Below are 23447 nucleotides of genomic sequence, written 5' to 3'. Positions count from 1 at the left end.
AAGTGAAGGGCAGAGGAATTTAGCTAGATGGTGTTGATATTCTGGGCCCTTATGCTGGTATTCCTGGCAAGTATGAACACGTCCTTCATCTAAAGCAGGAGGGAACTATGCTAGCTGCAGCACAGATCCCATTGTGCATTTTGTTTGGAAGGGGAAAGGGTTTAAAACCATTGCATGAAGCGTATGTGTTTGACAGAGAACTAAAAGTGCAAGGTACAAAGTACAAAGATAGGGAATTTTGTTTCCTATAGATATGAAAAATAAAGCATTTCATCAGCAATTTGATGGGAACTGAAAACTGGATTAGCCATAGCCTTGCTCTGATGTTTCTGCACTGGATGAAAAATTTAATTTCTCGATTTATTTTGATAACATCTCAGTTTCCTTCACAGTAAACACATTCCCCATCCAAAACATACTAAAACCTCACAAACCAAGGACTGAGCCTTCTCCCATTTGCCAGTGGCAAAATTCCTATTGGCTTCATTGGGAGAAAGACTGGATCCCTTTTGCTAAGAAAATTGCCAATTTCAATATTTCGATTTGAAAGAAGAAGCATGCAGTAGTTTTAAACCCTTTCCCCTTCCAAACAATATGCACAATGGGATCTGTGCTGCAGCTAGCATAGTTCCCTCCGGCTTTAGGTGAAGGACGTGTTCATACTTGCCAGGAATACCAGCATAAGGGCGCAGATCATCAACACCATCTACAAATCCTCATAATTTAAGATAAAAGAAAAAGAAATTTCAGTAGCAAATCCACTTTGGGAGATTTGATAGTCCAAACCAGAATTCTTTAGCCCACACCAGATTTTCCTGTTACACAGCCCAAAGAAAAGAGTAGAGGAGAAATTTTGATTGGTGTTCCAACCTGAGAGGAGAGTTTAGCACTCAGTTAAAACTTCCATTGACTCTAGTAAGGACTTGAGGACTGGGCCATTTACCTGCACTTCCTGCCTTAGAATCATAGCAGATTATGGTTGGAAGAGACCTCAGGGGGTCATCCAGTCCAACCCCCTGCTCAGAGCAGGACTAACCCCAACTAAATCATATACTGTACTTTGAGTTTTGAGCATCCCCAGTTCAGCCTCCCTGTCCTTGAATAGTTTGGCAGAAGGTTGTCTTAATCCAGACAGCATGCTAGACACTGTCCTGGCAGGAAGGGAGCCCAGTGAGGTGCAGCAGTTATCGTTTAGCCTATGGTGAAAGGACCAAATGGGTAAGCCCCTCTTTTCCTGATGCAGGGAGTTTGAATTTGGAGAGGCAACTCCCAGAACGGGCTGCAGCATTTCCAAGGTTTTGCTCTCTGGGGAGAGTGGTGATATCAAACCTGCCAAATGGTGAGTGATAGAATTAATTTGAAAAATAACCCGACTCCTAGACAGGGAGGGAAAGTTCCCCTGACTTTAGCACCCCCCGCCCCGTCCCGTCCCGTCCCGTCCCGTCCCGTTGGACAGCCACTGGGGTGGCTGTGGCGAGGGGGTGAAGAGGCAGTAGGGGGGCAGATGTGGCCATTCGTCTCCTGCCACGCAGCCCCCCTGGGGACGGGGGAGATTCCTGGCTGCCACGCGGGGGCCCATGGGCCGTAGGTTTCCTACTGCCCCCGGGTGCCTGGGCTGGGAGAGGGACTGGGGGCAGGACGGCTGGAGCCAGGCCAGACGGAGGAGATGGGGGCGGGGTCAGCGCCTCAGCCGGGCTTGCTCCGGGGATCGGGCCTGTCCTCTCCGCCCGCCCCCGGCCCCGGGCTGCGGCGCTCAGCGGAGGAGGCGGGCATGGGGCGGCTTAAAAGCAGCTGCCGGCGGGGAAGCGGCCAGGACCAGGAAAGCTCCGCGGGACTCAAGGCACCGACACCCACAGGCGGAGCAAGGACCGCGCACAGCGAGGCGGCTACTCCTGCCCCGGGCCCCCCCGCCCGTGCATGGTGCCCGGCGCGCAACCGGGGCTCTGGTCCGCGCGCGCGGCTGAGGCAGGTGAGCTCGGCGCCGCTCTCCCTGCAGGGCGCCCGCTTCAGGCGCGGGGGGAGACGAGGCGCCTGCCCACGCTGCAGCCGGGCCGGGGAGCCGGGCTCCGCGGCCAGTCCCGCGCGGGGGGTGGGCTCGTTTCTCGCAGCTCTGAGGAGCGAGGCGGGGGGTGGGGGGGCGCTGGGGCTGTGTGTGCCGGGGCAAGCTCTGATCCCCCTCGCTCCCTTACTGGCCTCTCCCGGGGACCGCGGTGGGAACAGGAGCGAGCTACTCCTCTGTGGCCAGGAGTTGGGGCCCGATCCTGCCGGCTCCTCCCTCAGAAAGTAGGAAAGACTGCGGGGGCGGGTTGGCAGGATCGGGCCCTTGAGCCCGGCGCTAACCCCGTGCTCTGTGGAAAGGCGTTGTGAACCCCGGGGCGGTTATAAAACTCTCCTCTTCGGTGGCTCCTATACTCTGCTCTTTGATTCAGAGCGACGTGAATCCTGAATCTGACTCCTCCGTGTTAAGTCCCATAAGTTCCCCCTCTTCAAGTCCTGTTCAGTGAAGGGGCTCTGTCTGTCAGTCCATTATGTGTGTCCCTTCAGCTGCCCAGTGACCTTCTGCCATGACTGTCGCTCTGGGTTCATCTTTTACACTTGGCTCGGGCATTTCCATCTTCTTTTCTGGATAAGCTTAGGGATAAGGGGTTGTTGGACTCCCAGGAATCTCAAGCACTTTTCCATTGATGGACCCTATTGTATTCCATGAGGGTTTCGGCGTGCACCCCGTGCACCCAGAGTTGGAGAATTTTTTTTAATAAATTCATTCTATTTGTTACTTGCATGGTATTCAGCAGCTTTTAACTAGTTTAAAAGGCCTCAACCTCTGTCAACAAGACTGTCTTAGCTTGCCTATGAATATATACAGGGTTTTAGTTAACTTGGACAAGATTTGTAATGCGCTCAGCATCCCAAGGGCAGGGTAAATAGGGTGAAGTGTCTCGCTGAGTTTTGTAAAAAGACTGGTTTTTAATTTACTCACATGACAGGTTTGGTAAATTGACCCTTTGAAAGGGTGCCCTGCTGTAGTATCTATTTTTGTATGCTGCTCTTGCTCTTAACTTTCTTTCCCTTGCTGCTAACTTTAACCCAGGGAAAATGAAATACTTCAGTGCTGCACGTGAAGGGACACATTGTCTGTGGATTAAATGTTAAATTAATTCCTGAGAGAAAGGATAGCCTTATGGTTAGGGCTGGGGAATGGGAACTAGGGCACCTGCATTCTTTTCCTGGCTCTGCACAGGAAGTCTGAGGTAAACTTTGGAAAGTCACTCAATCTTATCTATAAAATGGGTAGAATAATACTTAAACCTACTTCACAGGTGCATTGTGAGGCTAAATTCATTGTTGCTTGTAAATCACCTTGATATTCTTGTACTAAAGGCTCTCCAGAAGTGCAAAGAGTGTGTGTATAGAACATATGCATTCTTTACCTGTTTTACTAATAAGTGGGTGGAAGGCCCAGACCTGACTTTCTGTGGAGCAAGAAAGTTTGTCACTTTCACTAACAGAAGTTCCACCAATGTGAGAGATTACTTCCCCACCTTGTCTCTGTCATATCCTGGGACTTACATGGCTACAACAACGCTGTAAACATTAAATAAGAAAACATTTAAAATATCTATCTTTTTCATTCCTTCACTCAGCCTGGAAAATCTAAATAGATTAGTAAATTTTCACTTTTGCTTCCATTCTGGTTGTTTCTGGTTCTCCTGCACCAATCCAATGTTGCTGGTTTGGGGATGAAGATATTTAAGGGAAAGTTTAAGTCCCCAAATCTGCCTTAATTTAACTTTTCATGAGACTTACTTTTTTTAAATACTTCTATTACTATTAGCTATCCACTTAACACTGGACAATGTCTCTATAAGTTCACAAGACCATGACTTCAGAGAATTAAAGCAACAAGCAATATAAAGGCAACAGCTATTAAAGGTTTCAGAGTAGCAGCTGTGTTAGTCTGTATTCGCAAAAAGAAAAGGAGTACTAGTGGCACCTTAGAGACTAACCAATTTATTTGAGCATAAGCTTTCGTGAGCTACAGCTCACTTCATCGTATGCATCCGATGAAGTGAGCTGTAGCTCATGAAAGCTATTAAAGGTAATTTGTGGCACGCCTATGTATTTGGCTTTGTTTTTTAAAAGAGATTCTCATGAAGGTAAACAGGCTTGCATAAATGGACAGGTCCTATCAACACTGTTACCCCAGGTCAGAGTAGACCATTATTATAACTTATTGAGGAAATAGGAAATGAAAGGTGTAAATCAGGATAAATGTTTCCTGCTCACTGTGGCTGGCTTTGCTGACATCGGCAGGAGACTTGCCTGAGTTAGGGCTGCAGTACCTGGCCCTAGACCATAGGCAGTTGAGTAGATGGTGGCTGAAAGCTTCCCCAGGGCACTTTGGATAGAACTGCCTTGTCCGGGTCCAGTCAAGGTCTCTAGGCAATAAGGTCACAATATCTGGGTCTTTGGATTGCAGAATCTGTTTCCATCCTATTTCCTTTTCCATCAATAAAGCAGGGTGTATCCTTTTTTTCTCATGTAGCACAGAAATCTTCTGAGTGAAGAAGGATGATTCAAAGGATTGGGTAATGGGCTAGAGAGTCTTTCATTTTGAGGGTGCTGGTTCCAATCCACCTCTTGTTGATAGTGATCACAGATTGTTACCCTCCGATGCAAGATATAATTCTGTTGAGTTCAGAGTCGCTGCATCCACTTATAGTCAAAGTGAATTTGTCTTGGGGAACTCAGAACTCTTGCAAGATGAGTTTTTTGTTTTTGCAAAAAAACTCATGGTTAACTTAACAGTGGCTGAATTCCGGCAAGAATTCTTCTGCCTTGTGTCCTACTTTGCATAATGAGAATGGATCTCCTATGGAAAAGTATTATGAATGGCACCTCTCACCAAGCAATAGTAGCTTAATTAACAGTTATGGGGAGAGTGAAACAGTGGCAGGTATTTCTAAAAACTATTCAAAGTTCACTTTAAATCTATATTTTTTTAGACATATCAACAGAGCCTTGCCAAATCCCACCTTTGTGGTGCTGAGTCACTGTGGGAGCTGAAGACCCTTCATCTTGCAGGACTGAACCCTTATTCAGTAAATAATTGACAAATGTATATTTGCTTGCTACATGCTTTGCAGTGTTACATTTTAATCCAGCAAGTAAAGGTCTAATTATCTCTGAGTCTTTTGCTTCTGGGTTAATTAGTACAGTGACTCTCAACCTTTTCAGGTTACTGTATCCCTTTCAGGAGTCTGATTTGTCTTGTGTACCCCCAAATTACACCTCACTTAAAAGCTACTTGCTTACTTTTGCATTTTTATGTCTGATTTTGTATCACAGCACACAATTACTGAACAATTGCTCACTTTCTCATTTTTACCATATAATTCTAAAATATTGTATTTACATTTCAGTGTATATAGAGCAGTATAAACAAGTCATTGTATGAAAATTTAGTTTGTACTGACTTCACTAGTGCTTTCTATGTATCCAGTAGTAAAACTAGGCAAATATCTATATCAGTTGATGTACCCCCTGGAAGACCTCTGTGTAGCCCCAGGAGTACACATTCCCCTGGTTGAGAACCACTGAATTAGCACACACCAAGCACCTGTTTTCCTAAGGCTAGAAGTGCTTGAGATCCAAAAATGTATCGTTTCAGCTAATGCTCAAGCCTGGACCTATCACATGCTGGCTGTGGAAGGTACTCAGGGCAGACAATAGACTTTGCATACCACTGATTTAAGTCAGACATGTGATCCTTACCTGTCATTGTAAATTTACAGCAAATTTGCAATTTCTTTCCATTACCAACTGCCTTAACTTAAAGACAGAACTGTTACTGTACTTGTAGGAGAGCACTAATGAACTGCTAGAGAGAACTTCCCTGGCTTCTAAGAGGGTAGGACTGTTGTTTTGATCTTTATCAACCACTCTGTAATTCTTTAATAAAAGTTGATCATTTTGTTTTGGGTGTTCCTATGGGGCACTCTTTGATTCTTCCTGTACACAGCAGCAGAATTACAAATTGCTGTAAGTTTCTTTGCATTGTGAAAGGAAAGTCTCTTTAGCTGCCAAAGCCTGAGTTCAGAGTTAAGTTTTCTTCCACAGTAGAAGACGCTGCTTAAAACTAAAGCAATGTAGGGAGCATCATTCTCTTTCTGGGTGAGAACAGAGTCGTCAACTGCTGAAGGAAAGACACTGAATTCTGTTATAGCCGTGTTTACATTAGGCTTTTACCAGTAATTATTTTTGGCAAAAATAGTACCCCTACCTGAGTTATGGTGGTAAAACTTGGAAGTGAACACCAGCCTTCAGTGCCATAGAACTACAGGTTTGAATGGGGGTTGCAACTAAGGTCAGGCTCTTTCTGCCAATGATTTGGGTCCGAAGCAGTTTAAAGAAAAGGAGTGCTTGTGGCACCTTAGAAACTAACAAATTTATTTGAGCATAAGCTTTTGTGAGCTGCTCATGAAAGCTTATGCTCAAATAAATTGGTTAGCCTCTAAGGTGCCACAAGCACTCCTTTTCTTTTTGCAAATACAGACTAACACAGCTGCTACTCTGAAACCTAAGCAGCTTAACAATTCTAAAGCTTTGCTGATGGAAAAAATTAGCATGAGAATTGCCACACCAAAACAGAGAATCCTGTATGGTGTCCTGTCTCCCAACACTGGCCAATGCCAAATGCTTCTGTTGAAGATCTGATAATGCACTTAAGTGTGTGATGGCTGGTTTAACTGCAGATGCTATCCTTAGACATATTTATCTAAAAGTATGCTGATGAAGGCAACAAAGGGGCTGTCAAGGTTCCTTGAACTCTAGGGTACAGATGTGGGGACCTGCATGAAAACCTCCTAAGCTTACTTTTACCGACTTAGGTTAAAACTTCCCCAAGGGACAAACTATTTTACCTTTTGCCCTTGGACTTTCGTTGCCACCACCAAACGTCTAACCAGGTTTATTATTGGGAAAGAGCCGTTTGGAAATGTCTTTCCCCCTAAAATCCTCACCAAAACCTTGCACCCCCCTTCCTGGAGAAGGTTTGATAAAAATCCTCACCAATTTGCATAGGTGACCACAGACCCAAACCCTTGGATCTTAAGAACAATGAAAAAAACATTCAGTTTCTTACAAGAAGAATTTTAATAGAAGAAAAAGTAAAAAGAATCACCTCTGTAAAATCATGATGGTAAATACCTTACAGGGTAATTAGATTCAAAACATAGAGAATCCCTCTAGGCAAAATCTTAAGTTACAAAAAGACACAAAGACAGGAATATCCATACCATTCAGCACAGCTTATTTTCTCAGCCATTTAAAGAAATCATAATCTAACGCATAGCTAGCTAGATGACTTACTAAGTTCTAAGATTGCATTCCTGTTCTGTCCCCAGCAAAAGCATCACACAGACAGACCCTTTGTTTCTCCCCCCTCCAGCTTTGAAAGTATCTTGTCTCCTCATTGGTCATTTTGGTCAGGTGCCAGAGAGGTTATCCTAACTTCTTAACCCTTTACAGGTGAAAGGGTTTTTCCTCTGGCCAGGAGGAATTTTAAAGGTGATTACCCTTCCCTTTATATTTCTGACAGGGACAGTTCAAGGCACACCCAACATCGGAGGAAACCTGAGCTTAACTAGCCAGTGGAGGCACCGTAGACATCCATGCCCATATGCAAGCCTGGGGAAATGAGTAAATCAGGATACTATTTGTAGGAGTGGGGGAGAAGGGCATGATCTTGTGTTCTGAATTTGTATAGTGCCTAGGGCAATAGGACACCATTACTGACTGGTTCTTCAGGTGCTACTGTAATACAAACAAATAATATTACATATGCTGCTTTTTAGATCTTACTAGTAAGCCATTTGCTTGGGTAATATCCTGTGGCAGTGAGTTCCACAAATTAGCTTTACATGAACAGAATAAACTTTTTGTTTTTATCTTTTTCACCATTTTATTAATACAAACCCAGCATGCCTACATACACTGCAATCTCTAACACATCTGGTTTGTTGAAGCTATATTGTTAACTTCTGATTAAAGACCACCTGCTGTACCCAGCTTTTAACTGAGGCCTTGTCCACATTGCCACTTTACAGCGCTGAAACTTTCTCGCTCAGGGGTGTGGAAAAAACACCCCCCCCCCATAGTGCTGCAAGTTTCAGCACTGTAAAGTGGCAGTGTAGACAATGCACCAGTGCTGGGAGCTGCTCCCCTTGTGGGGTTGGGGGTGTTTTTTACAGCACTAGAAGAGCTCTCTCCGAGCGCTGGTGCCCCAACTACACAGCCATGTTAAAGCGCTGCAGCAAGTGACGACACCCCTGAGAGCATGGGCATGTCTTCACTAGCAATGTTAAAGTGCTGTTGCCTGAGCGAGAACATTGCAGTGCTGTGAAGTGCCAGTGTAGACAAGCCCTAAGAAAGACCTCTGCTAAGGGGGGAGTGACTATAATCTAACCACTGGATCTTGATGATTCCAGCACTAAGAGCTAGTATCATAGGGGTTAGCAGAGCAAACACATAGTGCCTTCTTGCTTTGCAACTGCAGCTTTCAACTCTAGTATCCTGATGCTGTCTTATGTAGGTGTGCAGTAACCCTCTGCCGCTAGTGATAATGTTGATAGTCTGGTCCCTCTGGCAGCTCCGCTGGAACAGCAGAATAACCAATGGGGTAGTGCAGCTGTGACTGGTGCTGAGATGTGCAACTGCTTGATCCCCATTTCAAACCATTTTTTGATATAGAAATGCTCTTTTAATTTTTTATTTAAGGGATGAGTTTCTCTACAGTGGAGACTGAAAGCTCAGTTACTCAATGTCATTGAGTTCTGTGGCTCCCTCCCTGCACTGTGGTCTCCCCGGCTCCTGCCTTTGACTCTAATCTCCCTCTATATCTCTGCTTCCCTTTTCTGCCTTCAATTCCCCCAGATGCTCTTGCTGCTGCTTCTGCTGTTGCCTTTTGCAGATGTGGGGTACACTCCCAGGCCTCAGTCCAGCAAAGAATTTAAGTCAATGAGGCTATTTGTATGCTTTAAGTTATGCTCATGCTTAAGTGTTTTGCTGGTTTGGGGTCCTAACGTGTGTACAGTGGCATGGCAGTTACAGAGCTGTGCTGGCTATATGAAAATAAAGGCTGCCATCAATTAAATTGAATCTTCGTTTTCCTTGCCATAGTTTTTCATTCCGTCAGAGAGATGGCTGATATTTTATTCACTTTGTCAGTAAAGGGGTCTGAGAAGCAAGTAGATGAACAATGGTACTGAGTCAGTAGAGTAGCCCATAATACTTCCACCTCACTGTAAGTAAATTAAAGCAATTGAACTCTTCCAGAACTCTCTTTCAGTTGGGACTACTATAATATTTTGTTGTCATCTGCCCCACATGTTGTCGTGACCGATGTTTGATTCAGGGCTTGAGCAGAATAGGGATAGTTGGTGTGTCCTATTTGGACTGATGGCACTAAGGGATTGATTCCTCACCCACTGATGTCAATGGCTGTATTGACACTGACTTCAAAGGTTGCAGGATCAAACTGTAAGTGGCTGTATCACGGGGGAGTGTTGCAGGTGCCACATGGCTTTCAGCCAGCATGAAAGCAGGAGTGGAGCCTTGAGAGGCAGAATATGAGAGGGGCAAATGGAGGATGCTGGCAGCACCAGCTTTCTGGATAAGAGGAGAGAGAGGTTTTTAAGTGGTGAAGGGGCAAAAGAGATTTGGGCATGTGTGTGGTGGGGAGTGACACTTGGTGGGGCAGGAGGAGGCAAAAGGAATAATGAGACCTGGGAAGCTGAAGTGGAAGGGGGGAAGAGAGATGGTGTGGTGGCAGGAAAGAAAAGCAGGGCTGGGTGGAGAGACAGCAGTGAGCCAAGTAAGGCCAGGTCTACACTATCATCTTACATCCATATAACTATATCACTTTTGTGTGGGGAAAAATCTACACCCCAAGCAACACCGTTATAATGACCTAAACCCCACCCCACCACCAGTATAGAAAGCTCCTGCCTCTCGTGGAGGTGGGTTAACTACGCTGACAGGAGAAGCTCTTCTGTCTGTGTAGTAGCATCTTCACTGAAGTGCTACAGTAGCGCAGCTGCACCGCTGCAGTGTTTTAAATGTAGACCTACTCCAAGAAAAAGGGCATATGGAATGGAGGAGATATGAGATAGGAGGAGAAGGAAACAGACAGGAAAAGAGATGCAAGAAAGCAAACAAAACTGGGAATGCAAAGAAACTGGTGGAATTCAGAGAGGAGAAATGAACCTGTGTTCGTGTGTACAGCGACAAATCTCTATGTGGCAGTTCTGTTTTTATAAATGATATATATTTAGCTGTATAGAAGCATCTCTAATCTGTATACAAAAGCAATTACAACATTCCAATATCTAAAGCTCAGTTAGAGCCTGATCCAAAGCCTTTTGTAATTGATGTGAGTCTTTCCATAGATTTTTAAAGGGCATTGGATCTGGCCCTTGTCAAGGAAAGATTCGCAATACAAAGCTGAGAGCCTTGCAGATATCCTAAAAAGAAAAGATTACTCAGTTATAAATTCAGTATCAAAAGAGAATTTGCAACACATGATCCCCAGGGTAAATCCTGACATTCGGTCTCCATTAAAAATCATGCAGCATGATAAATAACAGGTGAAGTAAAGCTAAATATTCAGAAATCTGACTAATTATCCCCTAAAGAATCTTCTGGGAATTCAGGATCTTTTCTGTGCTGCCATGATGTATGAACCTAGAGAAACTTTTTCTTTTATATGCTAATGAAAACTCTACTTTGCTCCTGTTAAATAACTTTGTAGGATAAAAGAATGTGGCTTGTTTCAAGGGCTTCATTTTGCAAGGTGCAAGGTCCTGGGAATTGCAATCGGCATCTTGAAGGAGAAACTCTTCACGTCTCAAGACGGGGTTAGTTCAGTCTAGAAAGAACTTGATCTCTAGCCTGCAGATAAGGACAAGAAGTGTTTCTAAAAACTTGCATCTTTGAAGTAATCCCACCAAATCTTCTAGTTTTACTATATCCACCCGAAAGGGGCCATTACATTTAATTGCAATAATAACTCAGAAAAAAATCTTGTATTATCTTCAAAATTCAATGTCCTTGTTTCCCTGATTTACCTCAGATTTTTGACTTTTCTCATTCTCCGTAGAATAGCTTCCAACTCACCGTGCAGTTACCTTTAACCAATAGAGCAGAAAGGATTTTGGCCCTGCTTGGAAATAAAGGTGTGACACAGAAGATTGCTGGTAAGAGACTGAGCCTTATTTCCTGACTCATGCCATGGGACCCTGGGTCAAAGTTCCAAAGGGTTCCAAAGCCATGTTACATGACAGTCAGTATCCACCAAGCCAGTATCTCTTGTTTTATCTTCCTTATTATGTGTGCTTTTAAAAATAAATAAATAAAATCAACCTGACATGAAACTAGCCAACTTATGAAATCCAAAGTAGAAGAAATTGTTAAAGGGGAGATCTAAGTTATTGGACTAGAATCTCTGAATCACATTGGCTCACTGATCACATGGCTGCTCCTTGTTCACAGACATTCCTTCCACCGTGGCCTGTTCAGTCACAGGTTTATTTGCTATGGTGAACCTGTTTGCTGCTCCTGTTGTCCTTTCCTTGCCAGAGACTGGATGGTTACTTCTGTCCAGTGCATGAGATTGTCCTCAGCATCCTGAACATCCTCAAGAAATGAATCTGTAGTCCTCTTTGGCTTTGTCAAGCGCTTTCTGACCATCCGAGGCGGCTGTGACCTATAAACCTTGGTGCAGATGATATAGCTGTTATGTTGGCACACTGCCAACCACTTTCTGTTTAAAATCCTGCATTTTCTCCTACTTGCAATTGGAGTGACTGTCATTCTTTTGATAGTATTTCTTCTGTGTTGGTTTCCTTGTAAACCGGGACCTTTTAATATCTAAATCAGGGTTAATGATCTTTGTTGGATGTTGGCGCTAAGGTTTTGTCCTAGTACCCATGGATCTCTGAACCAGTGATTGTAATAAGGTGGTGTTAGGTGTGATATACATAGCTAGAAGTTCTTTGCTATTTGTATTCACTTGAGCTGGTCAGAAATTGTTCAGTGAAATTGATTTCTGATTGGAAAACACTGTTTCATCAAAACCATAGTGTTTTGTGAAACCAGGTCAGATGCAAAAACAACTTTGTCGGAGACAAATATTGCAGCCCAGCAGTTAGGGCACTGGCCTGGGAAATGGAAGACCCAGATTCAAGCAGAATTGAGCAGAGACTTGAATTTGGGTCTCCTGTGTTCTAGCCCAGTGCCGTATAAACCAGACCAAAGTGTCACTTGTACCAAAATGAATTTTTTTTTTTTTTTTGGAAACTGAAATATTTCACTAATAAGAATTGTCACTTTCAAGCCAGTCCTATGATTGATCTTCCTACTGACCCATTCCACAGTATGTTTGGTGCTGTAAATGATACTAAACAAAAAAGACTGACTTGGAGAGCTGACAGTCTAGAAACTGTCAACACCATTTTTTTTAAGTAAAACCAACATCAGAAAAGTCTTTTTGTATAGAAATTTCAGAGCCAAGAGAAATTATGGAATGAGAACTTCAAAGGATGATGCCTGACACTGATAAGGGTGGGGGAAAAAAGACTAAGCTAGCTTTGTGGAATGTTTTGGTTTGGTTCGTTTGTTTGTCTGCTTGTTTTTTTTTTTCTGGGGTCTTCCTCTTCTAGGAGGTATTAAGATAATGAAAATATTCTCTATAAAAAGCTATTGCCCAGTACAGGCAGTCCTCACCCATTTCCTTCAGGGTTATGGGGAAAATCTCTGGAGAAAATTGAGTGTACACCAAATTCAAAACTTTCTCTCCAGCTCAACAAAAATTCATTTCATGCTGGGTTTGGTGCTCGTCCCACTCCCCCAGCATTTACAGATCAAAATGTTGTTAGGGTTCTTACTGACAAAACAGTATTCTTCAGTTTCTAATGTGTGTCTTTTTATCCTGTAAAGAATAAGTGAATTAAGTTAATTGTTAACTGGACTTCAAACAAAATTTCTGTAAATCAGTGAAGGAGAGGAATAGAAGTCAATATTCTGTGTGAGGATAACTCCATTCTGGTTATTGGGGGTGTGGTTTTTTTGTGTGTGTGTTTCTTCTCAGTTCCCATAATCTATTGTAATACTTCTGTACATAGTGTATGGATTATGTCCTTTTGTCTGTGTCATTTATCTGAACCTCCCCTATTAGAAGCTCACTGTTTGAAAAGTTCCTGACGTTAGTGTTGGTGATATGACACTTATCAGCTTAGTGCTATTAGGTAGTGGAGCTGGTTGGCTTTCCTGGTGGCTGCCTGACTCAGCAGGACATGAAGATGCTTATGGCTAAAAATCTCAGTAGCACAGAATGGCAAAAATACTTTGTCACAGAGCTGCGGAGCTGGCTAGCCTCTCTGAGGATACTGGCCAACAGGCTTTGAAGTCCCTGCTCAGGGTCACAAACTTTAAATTCTTCTAAGCCAGCTCCCCTGATTATCTGAAACCCCAGTTACTTTGGGTGTCCCTTGAGGATTATAGCATAATATCATACATTTATATGGTGTGTTGGACGATCCTTTGAGATAGAATTTGCCCAGAACTTTATGTGCTACACTTAAACGAAGGGAGGTTGGCAGCCAAGTGGACAGCGCTTTGCACAGCAGAGGGGGGAGGAGAAAGTTTGGTGCAGGACATCAGGTTAAACCCCTAGAACATAAGAACGGCCATACTGGGTGAGACCAAAAGTGCATCTAGCCTAGTATCCTGTCTTCCGACAGTGGCCAATGCCAGGTGCCCCAGAGGGAATGAACGGAACAGGTAATCATCAAGTGATCCATACCCTGTTGCTCATTCCCAGCTTCTGGCAAACAGGCTAGGGAAAACTGTCCCTGCCCATCCTGGCAAATAGCCATTGATGGACCTATCCTCCATGAATTTATCTAGTTCTCTTTTGAACCCAGTTATAGTCTTGACCTTCACAACATCCTCTGGCAAGGAGTTTCACAGGTTGACTGTGTGCTGTGTGAAGAAATACTTCTTTTTTTGTTTTAAAGCTGCTGCCTATTAATTTCATTTGTTGACCCCTAGTTCTTGTGCTATGAGAAGGAGCCAATAACACTTCCTTATTTACTTTCTCCATACCAGTCATGATTTTATAGACCTCTATCATATTCCCCCCCTTAGTCATCCTTTTTCCAAGCTGAAAAGTCCCAGTCTTATTAATCTCTTCTCAAACAGAATCCGTTCCATACCCCTAATCATTTTTGTTGCTGTTTTCTGAACCTTTTCCAATTCAGTATATCTTTTTTTGAGATGGGGTAACCACATCTGCACGCAGCATTAAAGATGTGGGCATACCAGGGATTTCTGTAGAGGCAATATGATATTGTCTGTCTTATTGTGTATCCCTTTCTTAATGATGGCCAACATTCTGTTCGCTTTTTTGACTACGGCTGCACATTGAGTGGATGTTTTCAGAGAACTATCCACAATGACTCCAAGATCTTTTTCTTGAGTGGTAACAGCGATTTTAAACCCCATGATTTTATATGTATAGTTGGGATTATGTTTTCCACTGTGCATAACTTTGCATTTATCAACGTTGAATTTCATTTTTGTTGAATGCCATTTTGTTGCTCAGTCACCTAGTTTTGTGAGATCCTTTTATAGCTCTTTGCAGTCTTCCTGGGACTTAACTATCTTGAGTAGTTTTATATTCTTTGCAAATTTTGCCACCTCACTGTTTGTACCTTTTTCCAGACCATTTATGAATATGTTACATAGGACTGGTCCCAGTGCAGATCTCTGGGGGACATCACTGTTCACCCCTCTTCATTCTGAAAACTGACCATTTATTCTCTGTTTCCTATCTTTTAACCAGTTACCAATCCATGAGAAGACTTCCCTCTTACTTTGCTTAAGAGCCTTTGGTGAGGGACCTTGTCGAAGGCTTTCTGAAAATCTAAGTACACTATATCCACTGGATCCCCCTTGTCCACATGCTTGTTGACCCCCTCAAAGAATTCTAGTAAATTGGTGAGGCATAATTTCCCTTTGCAAAAAACATGTTGACTCTTCCCCAACAAATTATGTTCATCTATGTGTCTGACAATTTTGTTCTTTACAATAGTTTCAACCAGTTTGCCTGATACTGAAGTCAAGCTTACTGGCCTGTAACTGCTGGGATCATTTCTGGAGCCCTTTTTAAAAACTGGCATCTCATTAGCTATACTCAGTCATTTGGTACAGAGGCTTATTTAAATGTTAGGTTACAGACTACAGTTAGTAGTTCAGCAATTTCACATTTGAGTTCCTTCAGAACTCTTGGGTGAATACAATCTGGTCCTGGTGACTTATTTCTGTTTAGTTCATCAATTTGTTCCAAAACCTCCTCTAATGACACATCAACCACATCATGGACAGTTCCTCAGATTTGTCATCTAAAAAGAATGGTTCAGGTTTGGGAATCTCTCATACATCCTCAGCCGTGAAGACCAATATAAAGAATTAATTTAATTTCTCCACAATGGCCTTATCGTCCTCGAGTGCTCCTTTAGCATCTCAATTGTCCAATCACCCCACTGGTTGTTTAGCAGGCTTTCTGCTTCTGATGTGTACTTAAAACATCTTTAATGTAATTTTTTATATAAATATAATTTTAAAAAAAGACCTTTTATGTCTATGTAGAGCAGACCAGGAATCATGTCTTTTGAGGTCTCCTCCAAAAGACTTCACACTATAACTTCATAGTGCTCCATTTATCCTCTTCAGAAGGATGAACTACTAGGGGGCGTAAACTGGTTTGTATCCATAAAGTTAACTTGTTCTTTTGTAGTGTATTGCAGGCAGTGATTTGAGATTTGGTGCATGATAACACAACTACCATTATCAGTTCTTTCTGTTTGAATCAGAAAATTAGAATTCATGGATTACACAAATCCGCTATCTTAGTACAGAGCTAAAATATGATCTCTTAGCAGCATGAAGTGCTTTGGAGAAGTGACAGAAGGTATTCTTCTGACACCAATGTCCCCCCTCTGCTGGGTGAAGCAGAATTCTTGGGCCTTGCACATAAGCTTCCCAGTGAAATAGAAAATCAGTGACAGAGCTTAGTTTATTATTTACATATCTACACAAGTGCTGGAATGGAGGTGGTCAAACAGCATGCAGACAATCCCTTTTGACCTTTATGGCTACTTGTAGTGACAATGTAAGACAATGATATGCCAAAAAGCTGTGAAACAGTTACTGTAGCCCATGAATATTCTGCCATTATATGTCTTGTATCACAATTTTTATGGCATTGATTTTCTAATCATTTGGTGTATTAATTTTGTCTTGTTAGGTCAAAGGATTCAAACGAGACAATGGACTGGGGAACACTACAGGCCATTTTAGGAGGTGTAAACAAACACTCCACCAGTATCGGAAAGATCTGGCTCACCGTCATGTTCATTTTCCGTGTTATGATCCTTGTGGTGGCTGCAGAGGAAGTCTGGGGAGACGAACAAAATGATTTTGTCTGCAACACTCTGCAACCGGGATGCAAAAATGTTTGCTATGACCACTTTTTCCCCATCTCTCACATTCGACTGTGGGCCCTTCAGCTCATCTTTGTCTCAACTCCTGCACTTCTCGTGGCCATGCACGTTGCATACAGAAGAAACGAGAAGAAAAAGCAGCTCAGAAATGGAGGGAAAACCTGCGAATATAAAGACATTGAAGAAATAAAAGCACAAAGATTTCATATTCAGGGTCCCTTGTGGTGGACCTACACCAGCAGCATATTCTTCAGAATGATCTTTGAAGCCCTTTTTATGTATGCGTTTTACTTCATGTATGATGGCTTCCGAATGCCACGCCTAGTGAAGTGCAATGCGTGGCCTTGCCCCAACACAGTGGACTGTTTTGTTTCTCGACCCACTGAAAAGACGGTGTTCACTATTTTCATGATCGCTGTGTCTGGTATTTGCATTTTGTTAAACGTGGCTGAATTTTGCTATCTGCTGGTAAAGGTTTTCCTCAGAAAGTCTCGAAGAGCAGCATCTCCAAGACATCACCACAACCATGAAACTAAAGAGGAAACTAAACAAAATGAAATGAATGAGCTAATATCTGATAGCTGTCACAACACAGTCTCGGGATTTCCAAGCAGCTAAGGTGATGCAAATGTGAGGAGTCACTTGGTGTGGAGTGAATATTCCTCTTACAAAGCTGCAAATGAAATCAGCTACATTAAACAATAAAGTGGGGTGAAGGTTTAATATGTAATGTCAGGTGGGAATTAAACACTTAGTTCAAAAGAGTCAAAGCAGCATAAAAATGTGAAAAGTATATAAGGATTAAATAGGAAACTGTCTTCATAAGAATATCCTTAAGGCAACTATGATGAGCAAAAACTCACTAGTAACTCAAGGCTAGAGTCACAGAAGGGACTTCGGAGTTAGGCAACACCTAGGGACCCTGCTGCCAGTGCATGAGGAGAGTACAGTGAGCAAGAAGAGGATTCTCAGAAGCCTGCATGCTGAGTGGGGAGCTGCCTCAGCTAGCCAGACGTGAAATGCAGAGGAAAAAGGCAGGGGTTTAGGTGCCTAAGCATCTTTAAGGATTTGGACCCTAACTCCATTTGGGATTCTTGGCCCTGAACCCTCTCCTGGAGTTAGGTGCCTAAGCCAGGTCAGACCTTTTTCATAATGAGAACAATACAGAACCCATTATAGCCAATTGCCCAACAGGGTTAAGGCACTCGTCTGGGACGAGAGACCTGTTTTTTTTTTTGTTTGTTTGTTTTTCAAATCCCTGTTCTGCCTGATCTCCCCTGAAAGGTGGGAGACCAGATCAGGTAAACATCCTCACCAGTGGGCTGTAGATTCGATCTCTCATGGGCCTACTGATTATTTATACAAAGGGGACCTGTTTCAAAAAGAGACTGAGGCCTGATCTACACTAAAGTTATGTTGACCCAGCTATGTCGCTCAGGGGTATGAAAAATCCACATAGTTAAGCTGACTTAGGGTATGTCTTCACTACCTGCTATCTTGGCGGGCAGCGGTCAATCCAGCGGGGATCGATTTATCACATCTATTCCAGACACAATAAATCAACACACACATCCCTGAGCGCTCTCCCGTTGACAGGGGAGTGGCAGCAGTTGACTCACTGCAGTGAAGACACCACAGTAAGTCAATCTAAGTATATCAACTTCAGCTATGTTTGTTCACGTAGCTGAAGTTGCATAACTTAGATCAATTCCCCCCTCTTCTCTTCCTCCCCCTCCCCCCTCGCCCCCCCCAAGTGTAGACCAGGGCTAAAATCCTGGTGTAGATAGCGCTAGGTCAATGGAAGAATACTACTGCCTGTCAAGGAGGTCAATTAACTACAGTGACAGGAGATCCCCTCCTTTTGCACTAGTATCTACACTGAAAGCGCTATGGAACGTGGACATTTGTTGTACTTTGAAGATGAAAAGTGCTCTATGAAACTGAAGTGTTAACAATAATAGTAATCCTGTTGGGAGAAGCAAACACCTTGTAGACCACAACTCATCCCCAAATACCCAATAGCCTGGTGGCTAGGGCATTCTTACCAGACATGGGAGACCTGGGTGGAGCAGGGACTGAAACCCAGATTTAAAAACAGGTCTCTGACATTCCAGGTGAGTGCCCTAACCACTGGTCTCTTGGGTATTTGGAGGAGTACACACTTGCTAGCCAGGCCCCAAAATTCCTGACTGTCTCTTGTGCAGGTTAGGCATGCTCTAGGCGTGTTTACCAAATTGGTCTCTGGAGAGATGGGCAGGGAAACACCTAGTTTGAGAATCCTGCTATGCCTTAGGTGTAAGGTAGGGCTCCAAGCAGCTCATTAGCTGTCAGGTGGAAATCTAGACACCTTCAAGGTTAAGCAGTAGCTGAATGGTGCTTTTGTGGTTGGTCATAAGCACCTAAAGAGGCAGTAAAGCACCTGAGTCCCTTTGTGAAACTAGCCTTTTATGCAGATTTCAGTCCTGAAAACTATACATTCAATAGCAATAAGAACAAACTTTTTCCAGGCAAGATATTCTAGTATTACAAGATGTTTTTACTTACCTTAGTTATGAATTCACAAGTATTTTTGTAAGGTCTGAAATTCCGTGTTATTTAGAGTGTGATAGTGAGTGTGTGTGTGTGAGTAGTGTGGTTTTTTTCTTTGTTTTTACCAGAAAAGCAGATGTAATCTCCAATGTCATTTTAATAAAGTATATCAACTTTAAACATCTAGTACACGTGCTGTAAATAATTCTATTAACATTTTACATTTGTGATGGGGCAAGGCCATATGTCTATAGAAAAGTAGTGAGAGATAAATTAGCTCCAGGCTAAACAAATCCCTGGTACTTGGATAAGTTAAATGGCAGCTGCTCCAGGTCAATTAAGACATGTAGGGCCAATTAAGAACTTTCCAGAAGGCAGGGAGAATGCTAGGTTGATTGGGACACCTGAAGCCAATCAGAGACTGGCTGAAACTAGTTAAAAGCTTCCCAGTTGGTCAGGTGGGTGCAGATGTCAGGAGCTGTGGGAGGAAGTTGTGTGGTTGGAGAGACTGAGCAGTACACACCATATCAGGCACAAGGAAGGAGATCCTTAGGTAAGAGTGAAGTGGAGCCTGAGGAAGTGGGAGCTGCTGTGGGGGGAAGAAGCTCAGAGAATTGTATGTGTCTTGTTTCTAAAAGGTCAGCTCCATAGCTGATACTATTAGGGTCCCTGGGCTGGAGCCTGGAGTAGAGGGTGGGCCAGGGCTCCCCCTTTTCCCCCTCCCTGATTGATCGCTGAGACTGGGAGACAACAGAGCTGTGCAAGGGAGGATAGCTTCTCCTCACCTCTCTCACTTGCTTATGATGAAAATGTCTCAGTAGACTGTGACCCTTCTCTCTAGAGAGAGACGGGTTATGTGGAGGCTCACAGTGAACCTCTGAGGCTAGTGAAATCCGCCAGGAAATGCGGGACCCCCAGAGACAAGGACAGAGCTTTGTCACATATTGCATACTGCCAATGTTATAAAATCATAGCTATTATGAAAATAAGGTTATCTTTTCATTTCTCAAATGAATTGTTTCTTGTACTGTAGATAGTCATGGAACTGTCTTGGGTTTTTTTAAACTGTAGACTGAAAATGACAAAATGGTATGAAACTAGGAGCTCTCTGGAATTAGCATGAAGAAATGTCTCAGCTAGTATAAGGAAAAAGCTAGAATATTAATAAGGTCTTCTGAATAAAAGACAAACACTGTAACCTGGTGTAATGGAGTGAAAGTTTATATGTGAGTGTCTTGTAAAGATTTTTGCCAATGACCTATAGCACTTGGTGAACCTTGATTTTTTTTTTTTTTTTTTTACATGCTGAGAGTTTTTTTCCACTTTTCCTGCTTTAACATACTTCAGTTAAACTTCAAAACAAACCCTACAGCCAAATTCTGTCTGGTGGAAATTCCTGTTTTGCTTTAACAGACATGTTAAACAAAAAAGCTCCATTGGCCGGGAACAGCGAACTGCAGCCACTGGGAGCTGTAGGCGGCCGTGCCTGCGGACGGTCAATGTAAACAAACTGTCTTGCAGGCTGCCAGCAGATTACTCTGATGGGCCACGGGTTGCCCATCACTGACCTAGGAGCTATTCCCTGGTTAGGGGCTATACAAGCAAAAAACACATGGCCCATACCCACTACCATTCTAGCTTCACCACAGACTACCCCTTTGCAGCCCCTGTCACAGAGAGCTTGCAGAATGGCTTCTGCCTGGGTTAGAGGGGAGCCAGGATTATGGCATCATACACTGGACCCTCGCTAGAACGCACATCTATATAACGTGAATTCGGATATAACATGATCACGGGCATGGATCCCAAAGTTAAGTACTGTACAGTTTTGACTATAGATGTGATAAATTGACTGCTGAACACTCTCCTGTCGACTCTAATACTCCACCAGAATGAGGAGCGCAAGCACAGTCAATGGGAGAGCATCAGCTATTCACGTAGCTGAAGTTGCGTATCTTAGATCGACCCCACGTGGTAGTGTAGATAAGCCCTAAGACGATTGCTGTAGGCCTAGAATGCCATACACATGTAATGTAACAAAAATTTACAGGTATAGTATTTATCTTTAGGAAGGGTCAAAAATGTCAGGCAAAAGGAAGGCTTACTCAGTGCAGGAGAAATGGGATGCTTTTGAACAAATTAGAAATGGCAAAACCCAGGCAAAGATTAGCCGCAATATTGGCATTAACGAATCCACCTTTTGTGGATGGCTAAAGAATGCTGACAAGCTTGGAACTTTCATTCATAACCTGGATGAAGAGCATGGTCTTCAAAGAAAACAAGCCCGTTTAGCAAATGATGCAGATCTTGATTCTGCAGTGTACATATGGTTTGTGCAAGAACAGCAGAAAGGCATTCCAATCTCTGGTCTGCTTATAGCCATGCAAGTAGAAAAATTCAACAGGGAACTTAATGGTGAATTCAGCAATTTTAAGGCGAGTTCAGGTTGGCTATGGCGATGTCAGAAAAGACACAATCTCTCAGACTGCAGTTTCGGGAGAAAAATGCTCTGCTGATGCCACGCAGTCGTACTCTGCGAAGCTGAGGGAAATTTTACAGGCAGAGGGTTACTCAGAGGAACAGGTTTACAATGCAGATGAAACAGGAATTTATAAAGTGTTGCCCAATAAAACCCTGGTTGTCAGAACAGATGAACAGAAAGAAGATATAAACAGGCAAAAGATCACCTTACTTTATTGTCTTGTGTGAATGCAACAGGCAAGCATAAATTAAAACCATTGTGCATTGGAAAGTCTCACATGCCTTGGTGCTTTCATCACGTAAATGTGAATTGCCTGCCGTTTTAGTACAAGAACTCCAAAAATTCCTGGATGACGAGTTGTGTGTTTTTTTTTTTTGTTTTTTTTTAACAATGGTTCTTCATCAAATTTGTCCCTTCTGTGCGAAAGCATTTGCAGGCAAAAGGCTTAGAAGAAAAGGCCTTTCTTTTGCTAGACAACTGTCCAGCACATCCTCTGGCCAAAAGACTCGGAACTCGTGATGGTAAAATATGGGTTGAATACTTACCTAAAATCACAACTTCCAAAATCCAGCTGCTTGAACAAGGTGTTATTGCCTTTTTTAAGCAGCACTATCGATGGAACTTGGTACGACAAATGATAGCAAGTTGTCTGTCACCGATTTTTCTGAAGAAGTTGACTATAAAAGACTTCTTTTACAGTGGTGGCGATTCCTGGAATTTATTACATGCTGAAATGATAAACTGCTGTTGGATGGTGGGACTTAGTTGTTTGGTCACCCGCTCCTGGAAGAAAATGAAGAAAACTGAACACAGTCTGAGGAGGAATTTGACTTTGAGGGATTTATGGAGGAGGAAGTTGGAAAAACAGACATGGAGTGGATGCAGGAGCTGTGCCAGCAACTCTCCGGGCTTGGGGTAACTGTTCTGACACAATATCGAGTCCTGGATAAGAGGCGACGATGAAGCAGAAGAATTTTGTCCCATTGCTGAAAGTCTAATGGATGACCAAATTCTTCAGGCTGTATGACCAAACAACATTCCAGAAGCTGAAGAATTGGCCTTCGCCGAGGAAGATGAAGTGGACGTAGTTCCAATGTCAACTGCGACCATAGCCGGCCTAGACTGCTTTGAGATGGTTTGAGACACAAGACATTGAGCCTATAAAAATTATGCACTATGTAGTCTTTTGGAGTTTGCTAAGCGGAAGTGGCACAGCAGCAAGAAGCAAAAGCAACTCACCAACTTTTTAAAGAAAAACTAGAGTAATTTATTGTAATGTCTACTTTAAATCTTTAATAAAGCAACATTTTTTTTCATTTATTGTTTCCTTCAAGTAGGAGTTTATTTTCTAAGGTTTTCTACACTTTATGGAGGAGGCATTTACTGTATACAGTAATTTCATTTTAACATGGTCCCTGCTATAGCATGGTACTTGGCATAGATCCCAAATCCTGCATTCTAGTAAGGGTCCGGTGAATTTCTAGCCTGTTAACCTCCAGGTAGGTACATGCCATATGGTGGAGCACCTCGCCAGAGTGTTTTGCTATAAGGGTGATGATCATGCACTTAGGAGAGCAGTGCAGTGCTCAGGGTGAGGGCAGGCAAAGCAGAGAACACATTGCTCTGGTGTCTTGTTCTCCTTTTCTGTCTCCACCCAAAGGGTGTGAATTTCCTTGTACGAGTATAAACATGTAAACCCATTGACCTCACTACTTCCTGCTCTCTTACACTAGCATAAATGACTATACCTTTGGCTCTAATGGGTTTATTATGGTGGCCCTCCTTAAGATGACCAAAGTGGGTCATTACAGAAAACAATTTAAAGTGTGTTTTTGTGGGGGATTTTTTCTTTTCTTTAAAACACTAGGAACACA

At 43.0% G+C, this 23447-nt stretch overlaps 1 protein-coding gene across 3 annotated transcripts; it reads left to right on the top strand.

Moving 5' to 3' along the window:
• The first annotated feature begins 1714 nt into the window (after positions 1-1714).
• On the top strand, positions 1715-22889 carry LOC140909687 (gap junction beta-6 protein). Of its 3 annotated transcripts, none has more exons than XM_073339600.1 (3): positions 1715-1969; positions 11164-11255; positions 16367-22889. In XM_073339600.1, the coding sequence occupies exon 3, from the start codon at positions 16389-16391 to the stop codon at positions 17178-17180; it is 792 nt and encodes a 263-aa protein (XP_073195701.1). In that variant the 5' UTR covers positions 1715-1969; positions 11164-11255; positions 16367-16388; the 3' UTR covers positions 17181-22889. The 3 variants fall into 3 exon arrangements, with proteins under 3 accessions (XP_073195701.1, XP_073195692.1, XP_073195680.1); XM_073339591.1 differs by having other exon boundaries at positions 11159-11255; XM_073339579.1 differs by lacking the exon at positions 11164-11255.
• Positions 22890-23447: the final 558 nt, after the last annotated feature.

Source organism: Lepidochelys kempii, chromosome 1 (assembly GCF_965140265.1).
Source record: "Lepidochelys kempii isolate rLepKem1 chromosome 1, rLepKem1.hap2, whole genome shotgun sequence".
Lineage (NCBI taxonomy): Eukaryota > Metazoa > Chordata > Testudines > Cheloniidae > Lepidochelys > Lepidochelys kempii.
Note: the sequence above shows the minus strand (reverse complement) of the source record. Positions and strands in the feature narration are given on the sequence as shown.